Source organism: Cricetulus griseus, chromosome 3 (assembly GCF_003668045.3).
Source record: "Cricetulus griseus strain 17A/GY chromosome 3, alternate assembly CriGri-PICRH-1.0, whole genome shotgun sequence".
NCBI classification, from domain to species: Eukaryota; Metazoa; Chordata; class Mammalia; order Rodentia; family Cricetidae; genus Cricetulus; species Cricetulus griseus.
This window is the reverse complement of record NC_048596.1, coordinates 151,370,071-151,385,784: the sequence shown is the minus strand read 5'-3', so window position 1 is coordinate 151,385,784 and position 15,714 is coordinate 151,370,071. Positions and strand designations below refer to the sequence as shown.

At 38.2% G+C, this 15,714-nt stretch overlaps 1 protein-coding gene across 1 annotated transcript in view; it reads right to left on the bottom strand.

Moving 5' to 3' along the window:
• The window catches only part of Iqcm (IQ motif containing M), a 413,729-nt gene extending 399,955 nt beyond the window's left edge, over positions 1-13,774 (bottom strand). The window contains exons 1-4 of the mRNA XM_027410546.2: positions 13,674-13,774; positions 10,650-10,726; positions 6,702-6,784; positions 4,661-4,925 (exon numbers count right to left, since the gene is read on the bottom strand). Of these exons, the coding sequence (XP_027266347.2) occupies positions 4,661-4,925; positions 6,702-6,784; positions 10,650-10,686 (385 nt within the window). The 5' untranslated portion in view covers positions 10,687-10,726; positions 13,674-13,774. The remainder of the gene's footprint in view (positions 1-4,660; positions 4,926-6,701; positions 6,785-10,649; positions 10,727-13,673) is intronic.
• Positions 13,775-15,714: the final 1,940 nt, after the last annotated feature.

Here is a 15,714-nt window from a genome sequence, read left to right as displayed (position 1 = left end):
GTTCCCTTGAGTTCCAACCATCACACAGCACCATCTAACTACAAGAAATTGAGGAAATTTATTTCATATGAGCATCAAGGAAAGAAAAGATAATATGTGTTGAGTATCTACCAGTCTCTTCTAGTCTGGCCCTCTGGACACTAAATATCCACTTATTTCTTGGTGCCTGAAAGAAAATACTTTCTTATTTCTTGGTGCCTGAAAGAAAATACTTTCTCTCCACAGGGTAACAACCTAGATTTCTCTGTGGTGTGCCATTCAGTTCTGAATCCACTTCTGTCTGATGCCTTATTGTCTCTATCAGATTGAGTTGTGGCTCCTGGTGGTCTAGTGACATAAAAACTAAGTACAAAAGTTATCGTCATCTTCCCCATAAAGCATGTAACAGAACCACAGAGAAACCTCCATCAGCAAAAGATGAAAGATGAAAGAAGATGCATCAGCCACTCGTCCACATAAGGTTCAGAACCTGCTGGGGAGTGGCCACAAAAGCTCCTGCAGCCTGTGGTAGGAAGTTCTTACTGTTCCCTAGGAAGTTTTTGAGTGGCTCCCAGTCACCTCTTGCTATTATTATCCTTTCTGGAGGCTACACAAGTTGTTCAGTTCACTTCCTGCAAGTTATTTTACTTTTTGAACACTCAATTAAACCTAGGCTCATAGTTTCTTCAGTAAGGAATATTCTTTTAAAATTGGCATTTCCGATCTATTTGCTTCCAATTAATTCTACATGCCAATAACTACATTCAAAGTGTCTTTCTGTTCATAGTTCTAAAACATACTTCACCTTCTTACCCCTTGCTTTAGTTCAAACTTTTCTTAGAACCACTAACATACTTTAATAATTCTGAGTTTCTTTACCTGGAGCTACAACATTCAGTAGTACATGATCTACTTATCCCTGGTAGTGGGTCTACCGTGCTTGAGATGTGCTCCTGGCCTTCTAAATTACTATATGCTTCACTTACATAAATGGCTTCATGTTACTTCTTGGTGGAAATAACTAGAGACTCAGCACTCGCCCTCTTTCTTACTATTTTGTTGACAGATGATAGGTCACTCTAGCTCCTGATATCTGAAGAATCTTCCCTCTAATTTGTAAGGTGCCACCATCTTATTTGAAGCCATCCTATTGTAACTGAGTAATCTCTCCTTAATGGTCCTCATGCCTATAAAATACATCTCATCCCTTTCTGTAAACATTCCAACTGCAATTTTTCTTAAATGTGTTTGGACTATTCCTCTACTTTCAGGTTAAGGTTCAATGTTCATCAATATCTAGTGTCATTTCTAAGACCCCCTAATCATCAGACTCCAGTCCCTGTGAAGACTGAATGCTCATTTGCATGTTATCTAGCATCAGGTTCACATAAGGCCCTCTGACTAGGTAGAATGTTCCTTCTTTCTTGTATTAACAAATATCTTTCAAAATTTACAAAATTCTTTAAAGTTCTTGGGAATACATGCTTGACTGTCTAATCTGATGTGATAATCATTCTTCTATTGATTTCAAAGCATCAGAGTCTGCTTCTATTTACAATATTATCCATACTATAGCTTCATGTTTTGTATACCCAACTTCAATGAAAATCATACAAATTACATACATCAAATATGAAGTTCTAGATCAGAACTAGTATAGCTTTTGCCTCCTTATACCTTAAATGATGAATAAATGGGTGTTTTGAACAAATGCATGAATCACACAATTTCAGTACATTAATGACCCACAGAGAGAGAGATTTTATATTCAGTCTCCAGCTACTGCTCACTTAAATACCATATTTCCTTTTCCAACTTGCTAATGGCTATCTCATTGTGCATGCCTATTTAATAGATCTAAACATATATTTTTAGCTTCCTCCATTTATTTCCTCACCCACCTAATATCTAAATTTCCCCTAATGTGATTTCAAGGTTTGTGTCCCTCCAGAATTTACATTTGAAACTGAGATCTAATATGATATTTTTAAGGTTTAGGGCTTTAGAGGCATGACAAAGTCTTAAGGGCATCTACCATGTGAGGACATAACTTTCATCCCCTCTAGATAATGTAACATATGGATTATTACACCTAGGCAGCAGGTCCAAAGCCTTAAATATTATATTTCTGTTTTAAAGCCTACATAACTGTATGGAATAAATTTATGTCATACATACATACATACATACATACATACATACATACATGCATGCATACACACCCACACTCAGGTATTCTTCTGTAGCAACAGAAACAGATTACAAAATACTCTAAATTCTTTTCTCAACTCAGTGATATCTGCTCAGTTTTCTCTTTACAAACTTTAAAATCTTCATGTCTCCACATTACCCTACTAATTTTTAAAAACTATTTATTCATCTTATAGTCCTCTTGTTTGGAATTTACTGGTATATATTTAAATAAACAGTAGCTTCAAGGACTGACAGGCACAGTGTATGTGAAAGGAGGCGAGGGGTGTGGTGTTTTGAATGAGAACAATGGCAGAGTAGGCTCATGTGGTTGAATATCTGGTTCCCAGTTGGTGAAATTGTTCAGGAAGGATTAGGCAGTGTGACCCTAGTAGAATAAACGTCACTGGGAGGGAGCTTTGAGATTTCAAAAGCCCAGATTCATTCCAGTGTCTCATGCTCTCTCTCCCTCATGTTAATGGATCAAGTTATAAGTTTTCTGCTACTATTCCAGTGGTATTCCTGTCTGCCTGCTGCCATGCTCTCCAATATGATATGATGGTCATGGGCTCAAAGCCTCTGAAACCAATGACCAAATCAAATGCTTTCTTCTATAAGTTGCCTTGGTCATGGTGGTTTGCCACAGCAATTGAAAAGTAACTAAGACAGGGGTATTCTTGGTCAGCTGAATTGAGAATAAAAATAAACAGTTTACTGCAGTGCTTTTCTGAGATTTTAATATACTAATTATTGATGAATACCCAAGAAAGAGTGTAATATACAGAGTTTGTTTGTTTTCCTCTGCTTTTATATGCTAAAGACTTGTATCCCGTCAAAACACTCAGGACTATTAGATGGACTATTACGACACAACACACTTCACTGCCCTAATGTAGGTTTGATACTAGGACTAATTCTCAGGCAGCCTTCTCAGGCATCTCTGCTGTCATTTTCTCCACAGGCTTTCTGTTTTGTTTTTATTTTTAACAGATACATCTAGCTATGCCTCACCATGGCTTTAGAACCATGAGTAGCTTTTTTTTTTTTTTTTTTTTTTTTTTTTTTGGTTTTTCGAGGCTGGTCCTGGAACTAGCTCTTGTAGACCAGGCTGGTCTTGAACTTCGAACTCACAGAGATTCTCCTGCCTCTGCCTCCCAAGTGCTGTGATTAAAGGCATGTGCCACCACTACCTTGCCATGAGTAGCTTTTATGAAGCATAGGTTCAAACCCTACACTGCTTAGGCACCTCAAAATATAGCCCCATCTCTCCTCAAAATTTAATTTCCTAACATATATCATGATCTTGCACCCTCCCGGGGATTGATACATTTTCCCCATATTCTTCAATGTGGCTTTTCTTTGTTCCCAACCTACCTCTAAAGAAAACACCTTAAAATCTATTTCTAGTGAGGGTTCCACTGGTAAACTTTCATTCTGGCCTAAATTTGTTACTCTTTAGTGCTTGCACACACTTTGCTTTTACCCACAGTACAGAAACTGTCATTGTGCAATTGTCGTCCAGTGGGATAAGAAAAGACAGTATCACCACTGGTTTTTAGGAACCTGCTCTCCATTCTGGATTACCTACCCTAGCCTTGAGGCTCAATCCTGCCTCAATTTGATGTGTCATGTTTTGTTCAAGCCCATGGGAGGTCTGTCCCTTTCTTAATGGAGACAGAAGAGGAGTGGAAGGAAAGGGGGCCTACGGGAAGGAGGAGGGTGAGAGGAAATGAGGGAAGGGAAACTGGGCAGTCGGTATGTAAAATAAATTTTAAAAAGTTATTTAAATAAAATAAAATATATAAAGAAATAAAGCATAAACAATTTTTTTTTAAATGCTACAACAGATGAATGACTTAGTAAATAGTTAGAAATACCTGAGTTCTCGGGGCGTTGGTGGCGTGTGCCTTTAATCCCAGCACTCGGGAGACAGAGGCAGGTGGATCTCTGTGAGTTCGAGGCCAGCCTGGTCTCCAGAGAGTGTGCCAGGATAGGCTCCAAAGCTACACAGAGAAACCCTGTCTCGAAACCCCCCCACCAAAAAAAAGAAAAGAAAAAAGAAAAAAGAAAAGAAATACCTGAGTTCAGAGGCTTTCATGCCTGCAATTAGAAATGTGTTGCAAGGTCATTTATTTAACCTCTACCACCTGAGAATTCTGTTTAGGATCTGGGGCTCGTAGTTAAGAAGAGGTTACCTCTCTCAATGGAACCCAAGCTGATTAGCACCAGGGAAATAAACATTTTTGGACCATCTGTCCTAGAAAAAAATGCTGCTGGATAGAAAACACATGAGACACTTCTGGTTCCCATATTCCACTTCCCCATCTGGATGTTCCTGCAACAGTTTCCAGGGGATCCAAGGTTGGAAGCACCACTGCTAAAATTTAAATTTCTAGGTATTGTCTGAACCAGGAACTCTCATTTCAAGCTCACAAAAAGTAAACAGTTCCAGCGTTAGTTTCTGATTTTCTTACCTCCATCAAAAGCTTACCTCTTTTGAAAAGATCCACACTCTGGTACTTCTCTTTTAAATTTGGAAAGTGGGGCTCCGTGGAGGCCATCTGCTGTGAATCCTCCATTAAAGGTGAGCATTTGGAAGTCTCCTTGGGAAAGCTAATGCTTCTCAGGACCGTGCGATGTTCTTGAACCACATTAAGAATTTCACTTCTCTTAATGTCAAAAGGTATGTACTTGCCAGTTTTTGGCTTTTGGTGTTTATTTTTAAAAACATTTATGGAAGTACCTTGAGTCTTATTCTGGAAATAAAACAAAAAAGTCTTAATATTCATCATTTAATATAATTGCATAGTAAATTTTGAGAGTAAATTTTGTCAAGATAAAGTCTTGTCTTCACTTATTACGTTTTCCAAAGTGTCTTGCTGTAGAAGACATTTACTGCAATATACATGGCAGTTCTCAGTTAAGCCCACACTCTAAAGCCATTCCCAAGAGTGACTGGTAAAGCCCACTTCAAAAATTGTAAAATAGTAACTTCTGTCTCAAAAAAAAGATATTTTAGAATGCAGGCACACAAATAGTCAGCCCTGAAAACTTACATACAAGCAGCATTATGCAGACTGAACAAGTTACATTTAAGAATATATATGTAGGCACATATATGCATGCACTAACAATAAAAGGGAGGAAAGGGAACGAAGAAGTGTTATTATTAAATTATAACCTCAAAAATAAAAATATACAGGCTCAGAGTCTATTTTAAAAGAAATTTCAAATTTAATTATTTTAACTACTTTTGAGATCTCTTAATTGCCAATAATATTCCCAAGCCTTTCTCTGCTAACCTGGAAATCACTCAACATATATGGAAGTATGCTGCCATGGAAACCATGTTGATAACAGGATATAATATTTCAGATACATTTAATCACTTGTTTCTTAATTTTGATCAACATAAGCAGTGGAAAACTAATACAGCTCCGGATCTCTGAAATGTGACTGTCCATACAATATATGCCCTACAGACAGATAGGGCTGATTACAAAAACTAAAATTGTTGGTGGTTCTAACCATTACCTACTCAAGATGTCAATAATATTTTGGTGATAAGTACTATTTTTGTCTGATAAAATAATAGGGAAATAGTGTTTGTCAAGATTACATATAATTCTTAAAGTAGGTCAGATTTCCAAGGTATGTATCTAACCCTGAACACATTCATCCTAAATACTTTGCCTACTACTCTAAAGCAAATATAATTAAAAATAATTAAAACTTTTAGAGAAAAATTTGCATTATTTGTAAACAATATTGACTATCTAACACTACCCATGGACATTCTCAGCAAAACGGTTCACCAAAAGAACTAAAAGAACAATCTTATTTTCAACAAAAGAAGCACCATTAAAATTCTGTTTAAAACGCTATTTGAAAAGGAAGCAGACACACAGTAAAGCATCCTTGAAATCCCCTCCCTCCCCTCTCTGCCCAAAGATTTGCTTTTCACAATGGCTGCCTGGTCTTCCCACATGTTTTTCAATGCCTTTGCTCCAAACTGTGACCCTCACATCTCTATGTCCCTTTTCACCCTTCCTGAAACCTCACAACTGTCTGCCACTTGGCAAATGTTTGTTGAGCCAGGAACAAAGCTTGTTGCTGGAGATGCAACATCCAGAAGAGACAGTGTGCCCTGCAAGAGAGTTCTAAAGCAAACTGACAAAGGAGAAGACAGAAATACATCTATGAATTTTTTACTTTAGTTTTGTCTAAACAGTGTTAAAGGGATACTTACTTAAAATAAATCCAAATAAGTGTTAGCACCATGAAAAATTATATCAAATGTGCAGACTAAATATATACATAACATCAAATATTTTAAATAAGTAAAAGAAATCTTATTTTGATATGTCATCTGAATCTTTTTTCATAAAAGCTACTGAGGGAATCATTTGCTACCTGACTCCAAGCATATCACATACTGGTGTCCATGAACTCTTTTGTGGTAACCAGTGCAGTATTCAAAAGTACTTATTCATTTTTCTGAATAAAACACATCAAGTTATATAAAACACTACCTCATTTATTCTCTTGTAATGTTGGGCAATAAGAGATTTTGCTTCTTGCAAAAAGTCTTTCTGGGTGGTTTCCAATACAGGACCTAAAATAAAAACAAAAATCCTTTTTTATATAAAAAATCTTTGTTTATAAAACAATTTGTTTGGTTTCTGAGACAAGGTCTCAGGCAGGTTTGGAATTTGCAATCCTCCTGCCTCAGGCTCTCAGGTTCTGGTTAAAGTAATTACTTATACTTCCTTAAGGTAGAGAAGGTAAATGATATGATTAAATTTTGAGGACAGTCGTGAGTTTTGCAGGGCTCTATTCAAATGTTCTAAGTGATTTTTACAATTATATTCAAAACAAATGAATATAATGTCCTTTATATGATATCTGCTATTTAAAAAGAAAGCCTAACTTATAAGCTGGCTGTTGGTGGCGCATGTCTTTAATCCCAGCACTCGGGCAGCAGAGGCAGGCAGATCTCTGTGAGTTCAAGGCCAGCCTGGTCTCCAGAACGAGTGCCAGGATAGGCTCCAAAGCTACACAGAGAAACCCTATCTTGAAAAACCAAAAAAAAAAAAAAAGGAAAAAATGAAAACCTAACTTAAAATGGTCAGGGTAATTAAATATTCATCAGCCTTAAAAATTGTTTGAATATCATCTTATAAAAATTAGTCAAATATATTTGGGGCATAAAGAGTATTAACTTTTGCCCTGTTGACTATGCATATGACCAAACATTACTCTGAGTGTATTTAAATTATAATTATAAAATAAAACTCTCAATAAATGTGTAGGACTAGCATGGGAACAATAAATATTCATACCTAATGGCCTCTAGTGTTATAATGATAGTGCTTGTCCATTTCCATTTTTCTAAATTTCATAATTTCCTTTAACCACAGCTACATATAAACTCTCTGGCACGTACATCATGTCCATCATCTCATGTATTCTAGTCCAAGAATCCATTCTTAAGTCCATGCCCTCTAGAATTAGCTGGCATTAATAAGCACGAAGGCTCTGCTGGGGGTCCAAAGGCCTCCTGTGCCACTTGCTGCTCTTTTCTACATAGCTGCTGCTTCCCTTGATGCCACACACTCCCTCTGAGTACCACAGACTCCTCTGAAGCTACTGGAGCTCCTAGAATACATTTTACTGACACTTTCATTCTAGGCCTAAAAGCCTGCCCCTTTGTTGTCATTTAATGTGCTGGCATTCCAGCTTTCCCCCTTGTAACTAAAAATTAGCTTTTGACAGAGGAGTTAAATTCCCAAGACATCATTTTCTTCCTAGCTGTGCCTTTGTTGACCTCAGTATACCTGGTCTTTCTGTGCTCAATAGTGCCACATATCTCCTTTGAACTGTGCACAATGGTCACCCTCATGGCCCTCTTGGGGTTAGCAAGCAGATCTGGACTCTGATGTCCTGCCAGTGCACACCCTTATGGTCAGGCCTTTAGATAGTGCAATGGGACAAGGCCCATTTATTTGATCATAAAGCAGCAGAGCACACCACCAAGGCCACGATGCACCAACTTCCCATGGATCCTGATGTGGTTTTGCTGAGGGTCTTCTGCATATACATGCTGACTTCAAGCTGGCCCTCCGTGTCACCAAGTGTGCTGAGTCAGCTCTTCTGATTTCTGCCATAACTAAATTTAGCTTTGAAGGCTTAAATTACCATGGCAGCATAAGAGAATTTAGATGGCAACACAATGGGAAAGGTTGTGCTAGAGTTATGTTTTTTTTATTCTTATCAGCTCCAAAAGCAGGTCTATGTTCAACAAGTGAGTTTAAAGATTTGAATAATTAAACAACTCTGATAGTAATGGTCTATCCAATTAATGTTTGAGCTTCCTACTTCTTTGATACAAAAGGGCGAGGGTATAAACATGAAGTTTTTTATATCTAAGTGCACATAATAACTGATATTATGAAGTTGTCACTGCTCTTCCTTCTACATTCGGACATCTATGATTAATCACATTTGAAAACACAGACCCATAACATACGGAATAATTTTGAAGAAGCCACATTCCTGCTATGTTTTAATTCAATTTGCTCATAAACATTATTTTATTTTCTCAAGCCTTGGTTTTCTTATTGGTAAAAATAAGGCTATGTCCCAGAAAGCTGTTAAGGGAGTTGATTCAGATATTATCACAGAACATTTAACTACAAGACCCAACACATAAGTTTTCCCATTGGGCGATTATTATTGCTGTGATTACTGTACTGCTGTCATTGTACTAAAGTTTCTCCTGCCCAAGTTTGCATAATTAATTTCATTAATCAACTCTTGTTTTTTTTAACAGCAAAAAGACAAACAACCATCTAATTTAGTTTAAGTAGGCTGCTTAGTGATAGATATTTTATCTAAAATTAATGCATTAATGTGTCCACAGACAATAAAATGTCATCTTTGAGATTCTCTGTGTTACTAAAAACCCAAAACTAAATAACAAATTATTATAAGCAATAACAATATTTTATAATAAACTAAATTTTAGAGATTGAAATGGCCACAATAAACTGACATGAAACATGGATGCAATTAGTCCTTCCAAAGAAAAGAATATATGCACACCTCAGATTCCAAAAGTTTGAAGTCACATAAAATAATTTCATACATTAGTCTTTAAAAAGTCTCATTCTTCTTAGAGACCGATTGAATGCTGATAGTGTGATGCACTCTGACCGCTTTAGTAGTTCTGCTGGGTTACTCCAGTAAGCCTCTAAACTGAGCTACACAAAGAAAATCTAGTCATGGTAACTGTGACGGGGATGAGCCATCTCTTGATTACAATCACAGAACAAGCCTCTTATGCGTCCAAAAGGCCCTAGGATCTTGCAAACATGTAGTTTTCAAAACCATTGTATGTAAATTGCTACATTCAGAAGGTTTCACTCCTTCCCAGTCAAAGACTTCCTTTTCCAGAAAAGCTTTGCAAAAATTTGCTAAGAAGATAATCAAAGATTTATGGCCAAGTAGGTGAGACCATCTTGCATGTACAGTCTGAGTAAACACAGGATTTGGAAAAGGCACTCTTAAGCTAAGCATGTTGTCACATGACTATAATCCCAGCATTCGGGAAGCTGAGGCAAACAAGGATTTGAGGCCAGCCTGCACTCCATAGCAAAATGCTGTCTCAAAAAGTGAAAAACAAAAATGTATAAAACCTTTAGGCACAATGGAACTTGATTCTGCACATACTTCTTAAGTACCTACTAAGTACTATGCCCTGTTCGGTGCTAAATTGCTCAAATGGGATGCTAACTGCACCTATTTTCTAGCTACTACAGTGCTTAGGGAGTTTTTTCTATAAAGACTTTATAAACAATCCCCATGACATTTAGTAGAAAATATACTATAGTATCGAACAGCATAAAGTACCTCTAATCAACTTATCATGCAAAAATTTCCCTTTAAAGAGTTAAAGCTTTCTATTGTATTGCTGTAGAAAAAGTTTAAAACAGAAATGTCTCCAGAGAAATAACACAGTGAGTTGGATCCCAATTCAAGTAATGGCTTTAAATTTGTACTTCATTATTTCATGAGCCATGGGAGCCCCTCCTCATTCAGCCAGAATAGTGCAAACTCTGGTTCTTCTCTACATTTAAGCTCCTGTTAAGTTTTATTTTTAAAGACATAATCTTTGGCTATAATAAACATATATCTAATAGGTTAAAACCAATGCACATGTAGGAAAAGTCACTTTCTAAACATAAAAATGATCAATTGTTAGTCATGGCACACTTAGTTTCACCTGACTTGTTCCAAGTAGTGAATGTCCTCACAGCTCTAGTGGATAACATGTTGAGCCTTTTCTGGTAGATGGAGAGTGGACACATTGTCATAAGTCATGCTAATTAAATTCTGGCAATTAAAATAGAGGGAAAGACTTTTCAAAACATGGAAAGTGTTATGCTCTACTCATAAAGTAAGTAAACATTGGTCCTCACCTTTTGCTCCTTCAGGCATGGCTTCTTCAGTTGCCATGATGGACAGGTAGGCTGGTCTTTATGAATGGTGGACTCTGCTGTTACATGAGTAATAAAGACATGATGATCATTTATTTTAGCTATTTATCTCATCCATAAATAAATAAAATGAATACCTAACTCTTTGATATTTCATTCCTCTGATCTAGAACTTCCAGCGTCCCCTCTTGGATGGGTAGAACTCTAGTTTATGGAGTGTCTGTATCTGTCCTACCTTATTGGTTCCAAAAACATGTTCAAGGGTTTGGGTGTCTTTAAATTTACTCCCAAAAGCTCCTGTGTTTGAAGCACAGCCCACAGTGTAGCCATGATCGTGTGAAAGAGAAGCAAGTGAAGTCTTTAAGCCACCTGGAGTATGCAATCAGAAGAGGCCACAGCAGTGCTCTTGCCCCTATGGCTTCCTGTTTTTGAGACACCATCTCATTCTCGCATGCACTCCCACCATAAGGAGTTCAGCCAAGAGCATCCCAGCCCCCACCCCCCCACCCTGAAGCTGGGACAAAATAGCATGATGCTCTTGTACCTCTGAAACTGTGAGTTAAATGAACCACTTTTCTTTATAATTTGAGCTTGCCTCAAACATTTTATTTATAGTAATAAAACTAAACTACATCCCTGCCAGAACTACTGCCCCACATTTGGTAGACCTAAAGATAAAGGTACAGAGAAATTAAATAAATTGTCCATGTAAACAGCTGTTTTGTGACATAAAAGAACTCAAATTCAAATATCTGAGCCTAAGATCCTGTGAGAGCTCACCTAATTTCATTACTTTCTTACTACTACCAATGTATATGTGGTATATACCTTATATATCCCAGCTCTGAGCTTAGTTTTGTGTTAATAGTCAACTTAAAATGCCTGTTTTCTTCCCCTCTCCTTCATGATTTGCCTAGTCTCAGCCTCTTACCTCTGCTTTATGGTAATTATGCTGTCTTTGCTGTGTAAGGGGATTAAAAACAGGAGTGGTGTTTCTAAAAGTCCTATATCCCCAAACAGATTGCCTAGCCCCTAAAAGCAAAACTATACTTAAAATACTGGACATTATACTTTACTCAGCTAGTCTTCAACTCTGGATGACTGCCAAAGTCACCTGGGAAGGTATAAAAAAACATGCTGGACTAGAACAGAATTTAGGAACTTCTTTTTAGAAGTTTGCCTAAATGTTTGTTAATTGGAAGCCATCCCTGGCTTGAATCCTGACCCAGTATTCCTAGCCAGTGTTCTAGATTCTGGAGCTGCTCAAGAACAGACTGATGCATGTGTGGCCTGAGGTGAGCCCTCCCTCTTACATTTAGCACTGCATTCCTTCTGAAGCATTATGCACAATGCAGCAAATGTCTCTACAGCTGCACAATCACTTCCACTGAGGCAAACTACTGTGCACTCAGTGGCTGCATGATTATAAACAAGAATACTAAATGCTTTGCAGGGTCCCACAGAGCTGTTGTTCTAAACTCTAAATATAATTGTTCAGTTGACTGATGCAACCAACATGCTGTGAAGAAGTGCTCAAAACTTGTTAAACACTTTAGAGATTGTTGGAATAAGCATAACCTTTGCCCTATGAAAGTCATGAGAGTCATAAGTATAAAAATTTTCCTTGGCTTCTACCCAGAGGAAGAAACCATGACAGTCACATCTTTAAAATCCAAAATATCTAGGGGAAGAGTTTCTCAAATTTTCAGCATTATACTGCAGGCAAGAGCACAGAGCATGCTGAAGATCTGCCTAGTCCTGAAAGCAAAACTTAGTGAATGGAAGCGAGCCCTGCCCTCAGCCATCAACAGCAGTGCTTGTCTTCTGCTTTGACCAACTGTTGTCTTCTCGTATTTCAGTATAAGAGAAAAATTAAGTTGATTTGTGCTCTGTGATCTCATTTTTATCTGTCTCTAAGACATGGACTTCTCAGCCATTTCCTCATTTTTATCAATCTTTAGAGACATGGCCTTCTCAGTCATTTCCTCGTTTATATCTCTATAGATATGGACTTCTCTAGTGTTGCTTTGCCTTAACTCAGTATGCCAGGAGTTCCATCCTATACCAAATGGGCTGGCTAGCAAGATGTGTGCCTATCTTTTTAATGCAGAGATTCACTAAGCATTCCACTGAGTGCTTTCATGGCAATGCTCCCACAAAACCAAAGAATATGGGGAAACTGAGCCAGGAGATGGGTGGAAGGCAACTGCAGATGGCAGTACTGCTGAGAGACACACCCAATGACGCAACACATCGGGAAATGGGTCCCTGTCCACTTGAAGTACCATCCAGAGAGTTATGAGAATCCAAGTTTCCCCAGGTGTATGTTCATTGTCTTCCTGAGCATGGGGCTTGCTACCATCAATTTTGGAAGAAAATGCAAAAATAAAATAAAAATCACAGCAGTATTTGTCATAAAGAAGCAGTGGAATAAACCTGAAAGGGTGGTTAGTTTTAAAAATAAATAACAGCATCAAGGACTGAGGAAAAGAAAGAGGAAGGTTTAAGAGACACCCAGAAGGGTGGGATGGTAGAATAGTGAAATTACGATGGTATTAGACAATCAAAACAGGACACAAGCTGGTGCAATCCTGCTCTGAAAATTAGTCCTGAGATGACAGACTACATAACCCAAGAGAATCAGTGAATATGGCTGCATGAAAGACACAGCACAGAAAATACGAGATGAGAATGTACGTGGGGTAGAGGACAGTGAATTGTATGCCCGACTGGAGTGAAGGACCTGATTTTCTGCTGCTGAAAGAGCCTGGAACTATTTGCTTTTGTTTGGGGGTTGTTTTTTATTTTTGTTTTTCTTTTTTAAGATGGTCAAATAAGCAGTGTTCTATGTAGCTTTCAGAAATTCAAGAGCTTTATTTCCTTCCCTGCAATACTCCCATTGCCCAGAACAGGGCCTAGAACACAGAAGTATTGAGAAATGGCTGTACATTTGAGTACTTCTGTCACAGTACACTTGGCAAGGAGCCCCTTCCCTCTCATACCTACCTCAGTGCATCCTAGTACACATGCCTTTACCCTTTTGCTCCAAGTATATGCAACTCCAGGCTCTCCAAACTGGGTGACAGGAATGCTTAGGATGTGTAATCCTGTTCTGTAGGATAAGAGGCAAACATAATTGGAACTTATTTCCTACTTCATCTTCATAAAGTAGATAACTGATACGAGTTGGTCATGGAATCTACTATATAGGATCTTCCATGTTTCCCTAAGGTCAGTGTATTAAACGCTTAGTCTATAGCCCATGAAAGTGCCAGAAGATGGTGAAATTTCCTGGTGGGAGGATATTTGGGCACTGAAGCATAGAGAATACTGAAACAATAGGCACCCTCCTCCCACTTACCATGAGGTGCACAAACATCCTGTATCATATATTCCTGGCTTAATGTACTGTGACACCACAGACAAAAAAGATGGAGTCAAGCAACTACGGTAACAAAACTTTGAACCCATGAGTTAAAATAAAACTTTCCTCATTCAAAATTCACCATTAGTATCTTGGAAATTTTGGCAAAGCAATAGAAAGATGACTAAAAGTATCATTTATACGGATGTATTTGGGGCAGGGTGCAGCAAAGTGGATCACACTTTAGAGACCTGAAGAAAATAGTTCAGCAGTTGATACAAGAACAAATGACAGAAATCTTCATTCCAGCCCTAACTTTCTCCCCACTGTCCCTCCATCCCAAGTCTCTAAACCTTCAGTTCCACTTTTACCTCTACATTAGCTCTCAGAAGCTTTACCTGTATCTACGTGTCCTGGAGTCATAAGCCCAAATCATCTTATGTTTCTATTTGCTATATTCGATACATCAAGCTGTGCATATGGTTAACCTCAAAATACAGCTGCATCTCATCATCTTCCCTCAAACATAATCACTTCAGCCCTGAACTGCTGCAACAGCTCCCTGACTCAACTACTGGTAGCCTGTTTCAGTTCATCCTTTGCATAGCAGTGTTCATCTTCTAAACTATGGCCCAGATGACTTCCTTCCCACAGCTTCTGATTTCATTTAAAGACTTTGTACTCACCTCATAAAACTAAAAAGTATGGGTAAGAAGCTTGGGGCTGCAAGCCTAAAACTCTAAAACTCTGGAACTGAGTCAGTGTGTGAGTTTGACTTGTTTCAGCTTCATTTGCCTCATTTAAGTGATAAATTATTGGGATATAATACTTTTAAGGGCCCTTCAGATTCTAAAACTATTAGTGCCTTGCTCTTGTATATTTTGGAATGAAAAACAAATAGTTGGTTCCAAACACCAGAAATCAGCTGTATGTTCAAGACTGCCTGGCTCTCAGTGTATACTTCCTGTGTTCTCAGAAGCTCTGGAGTGTGACATAAAGGAGGCAGAGCAGGCCAGGCCTCCTGAGTCATATGCCTACCTGTAGTCCTCACTACTACATCTCTTGCCATAGCACCTCAGGAATCTCTCCCACCATCTATTCTGGCCACTGTTTCCATTATCTGATGCATTTTCTTCTTCAAATTAGCAAGTGTAGTGTTCTAACCTCATTGTCCCCTGGACTAGATCTGGAATTTCTCAGAGGACACACTTCTGGGAAAGTCTTTGAGAAGTTTAACCAGAAATTTTAAGACACAAGATCCACCCTGCATGTCAGTGGCATCATGCAATGGACTGGGACGAAGGAGACCCAGTTGTCATTGCCGCACTTGCTGACTGGATAGAGTGTGACCAGCCACCACTTGCTTTTGCCACCACTGCTGTAATTATTTTCACCAATATACCTTCTATGTAACTATGAACTATTTCCTTGGACCACAAGCAAAGATACACCCTTTCTTTCCTAAGTGCCTCTGGCAAGTATCTTCTCACTATACACAGAACAGTAACTAATAACAGAAAGAATCTTAGACTGCTCATTTTCCACACTTGTTCCATGACTTCACTGCCAAGTCTCTGGCTCTTCTGAAATAACTATCTGATAGCAACAAACTACAGGACTAAGAAAAGAAAAGACAATTAAAGGAAACTGAACAACTTCTAGATGGGGCCAATATTACTGGCA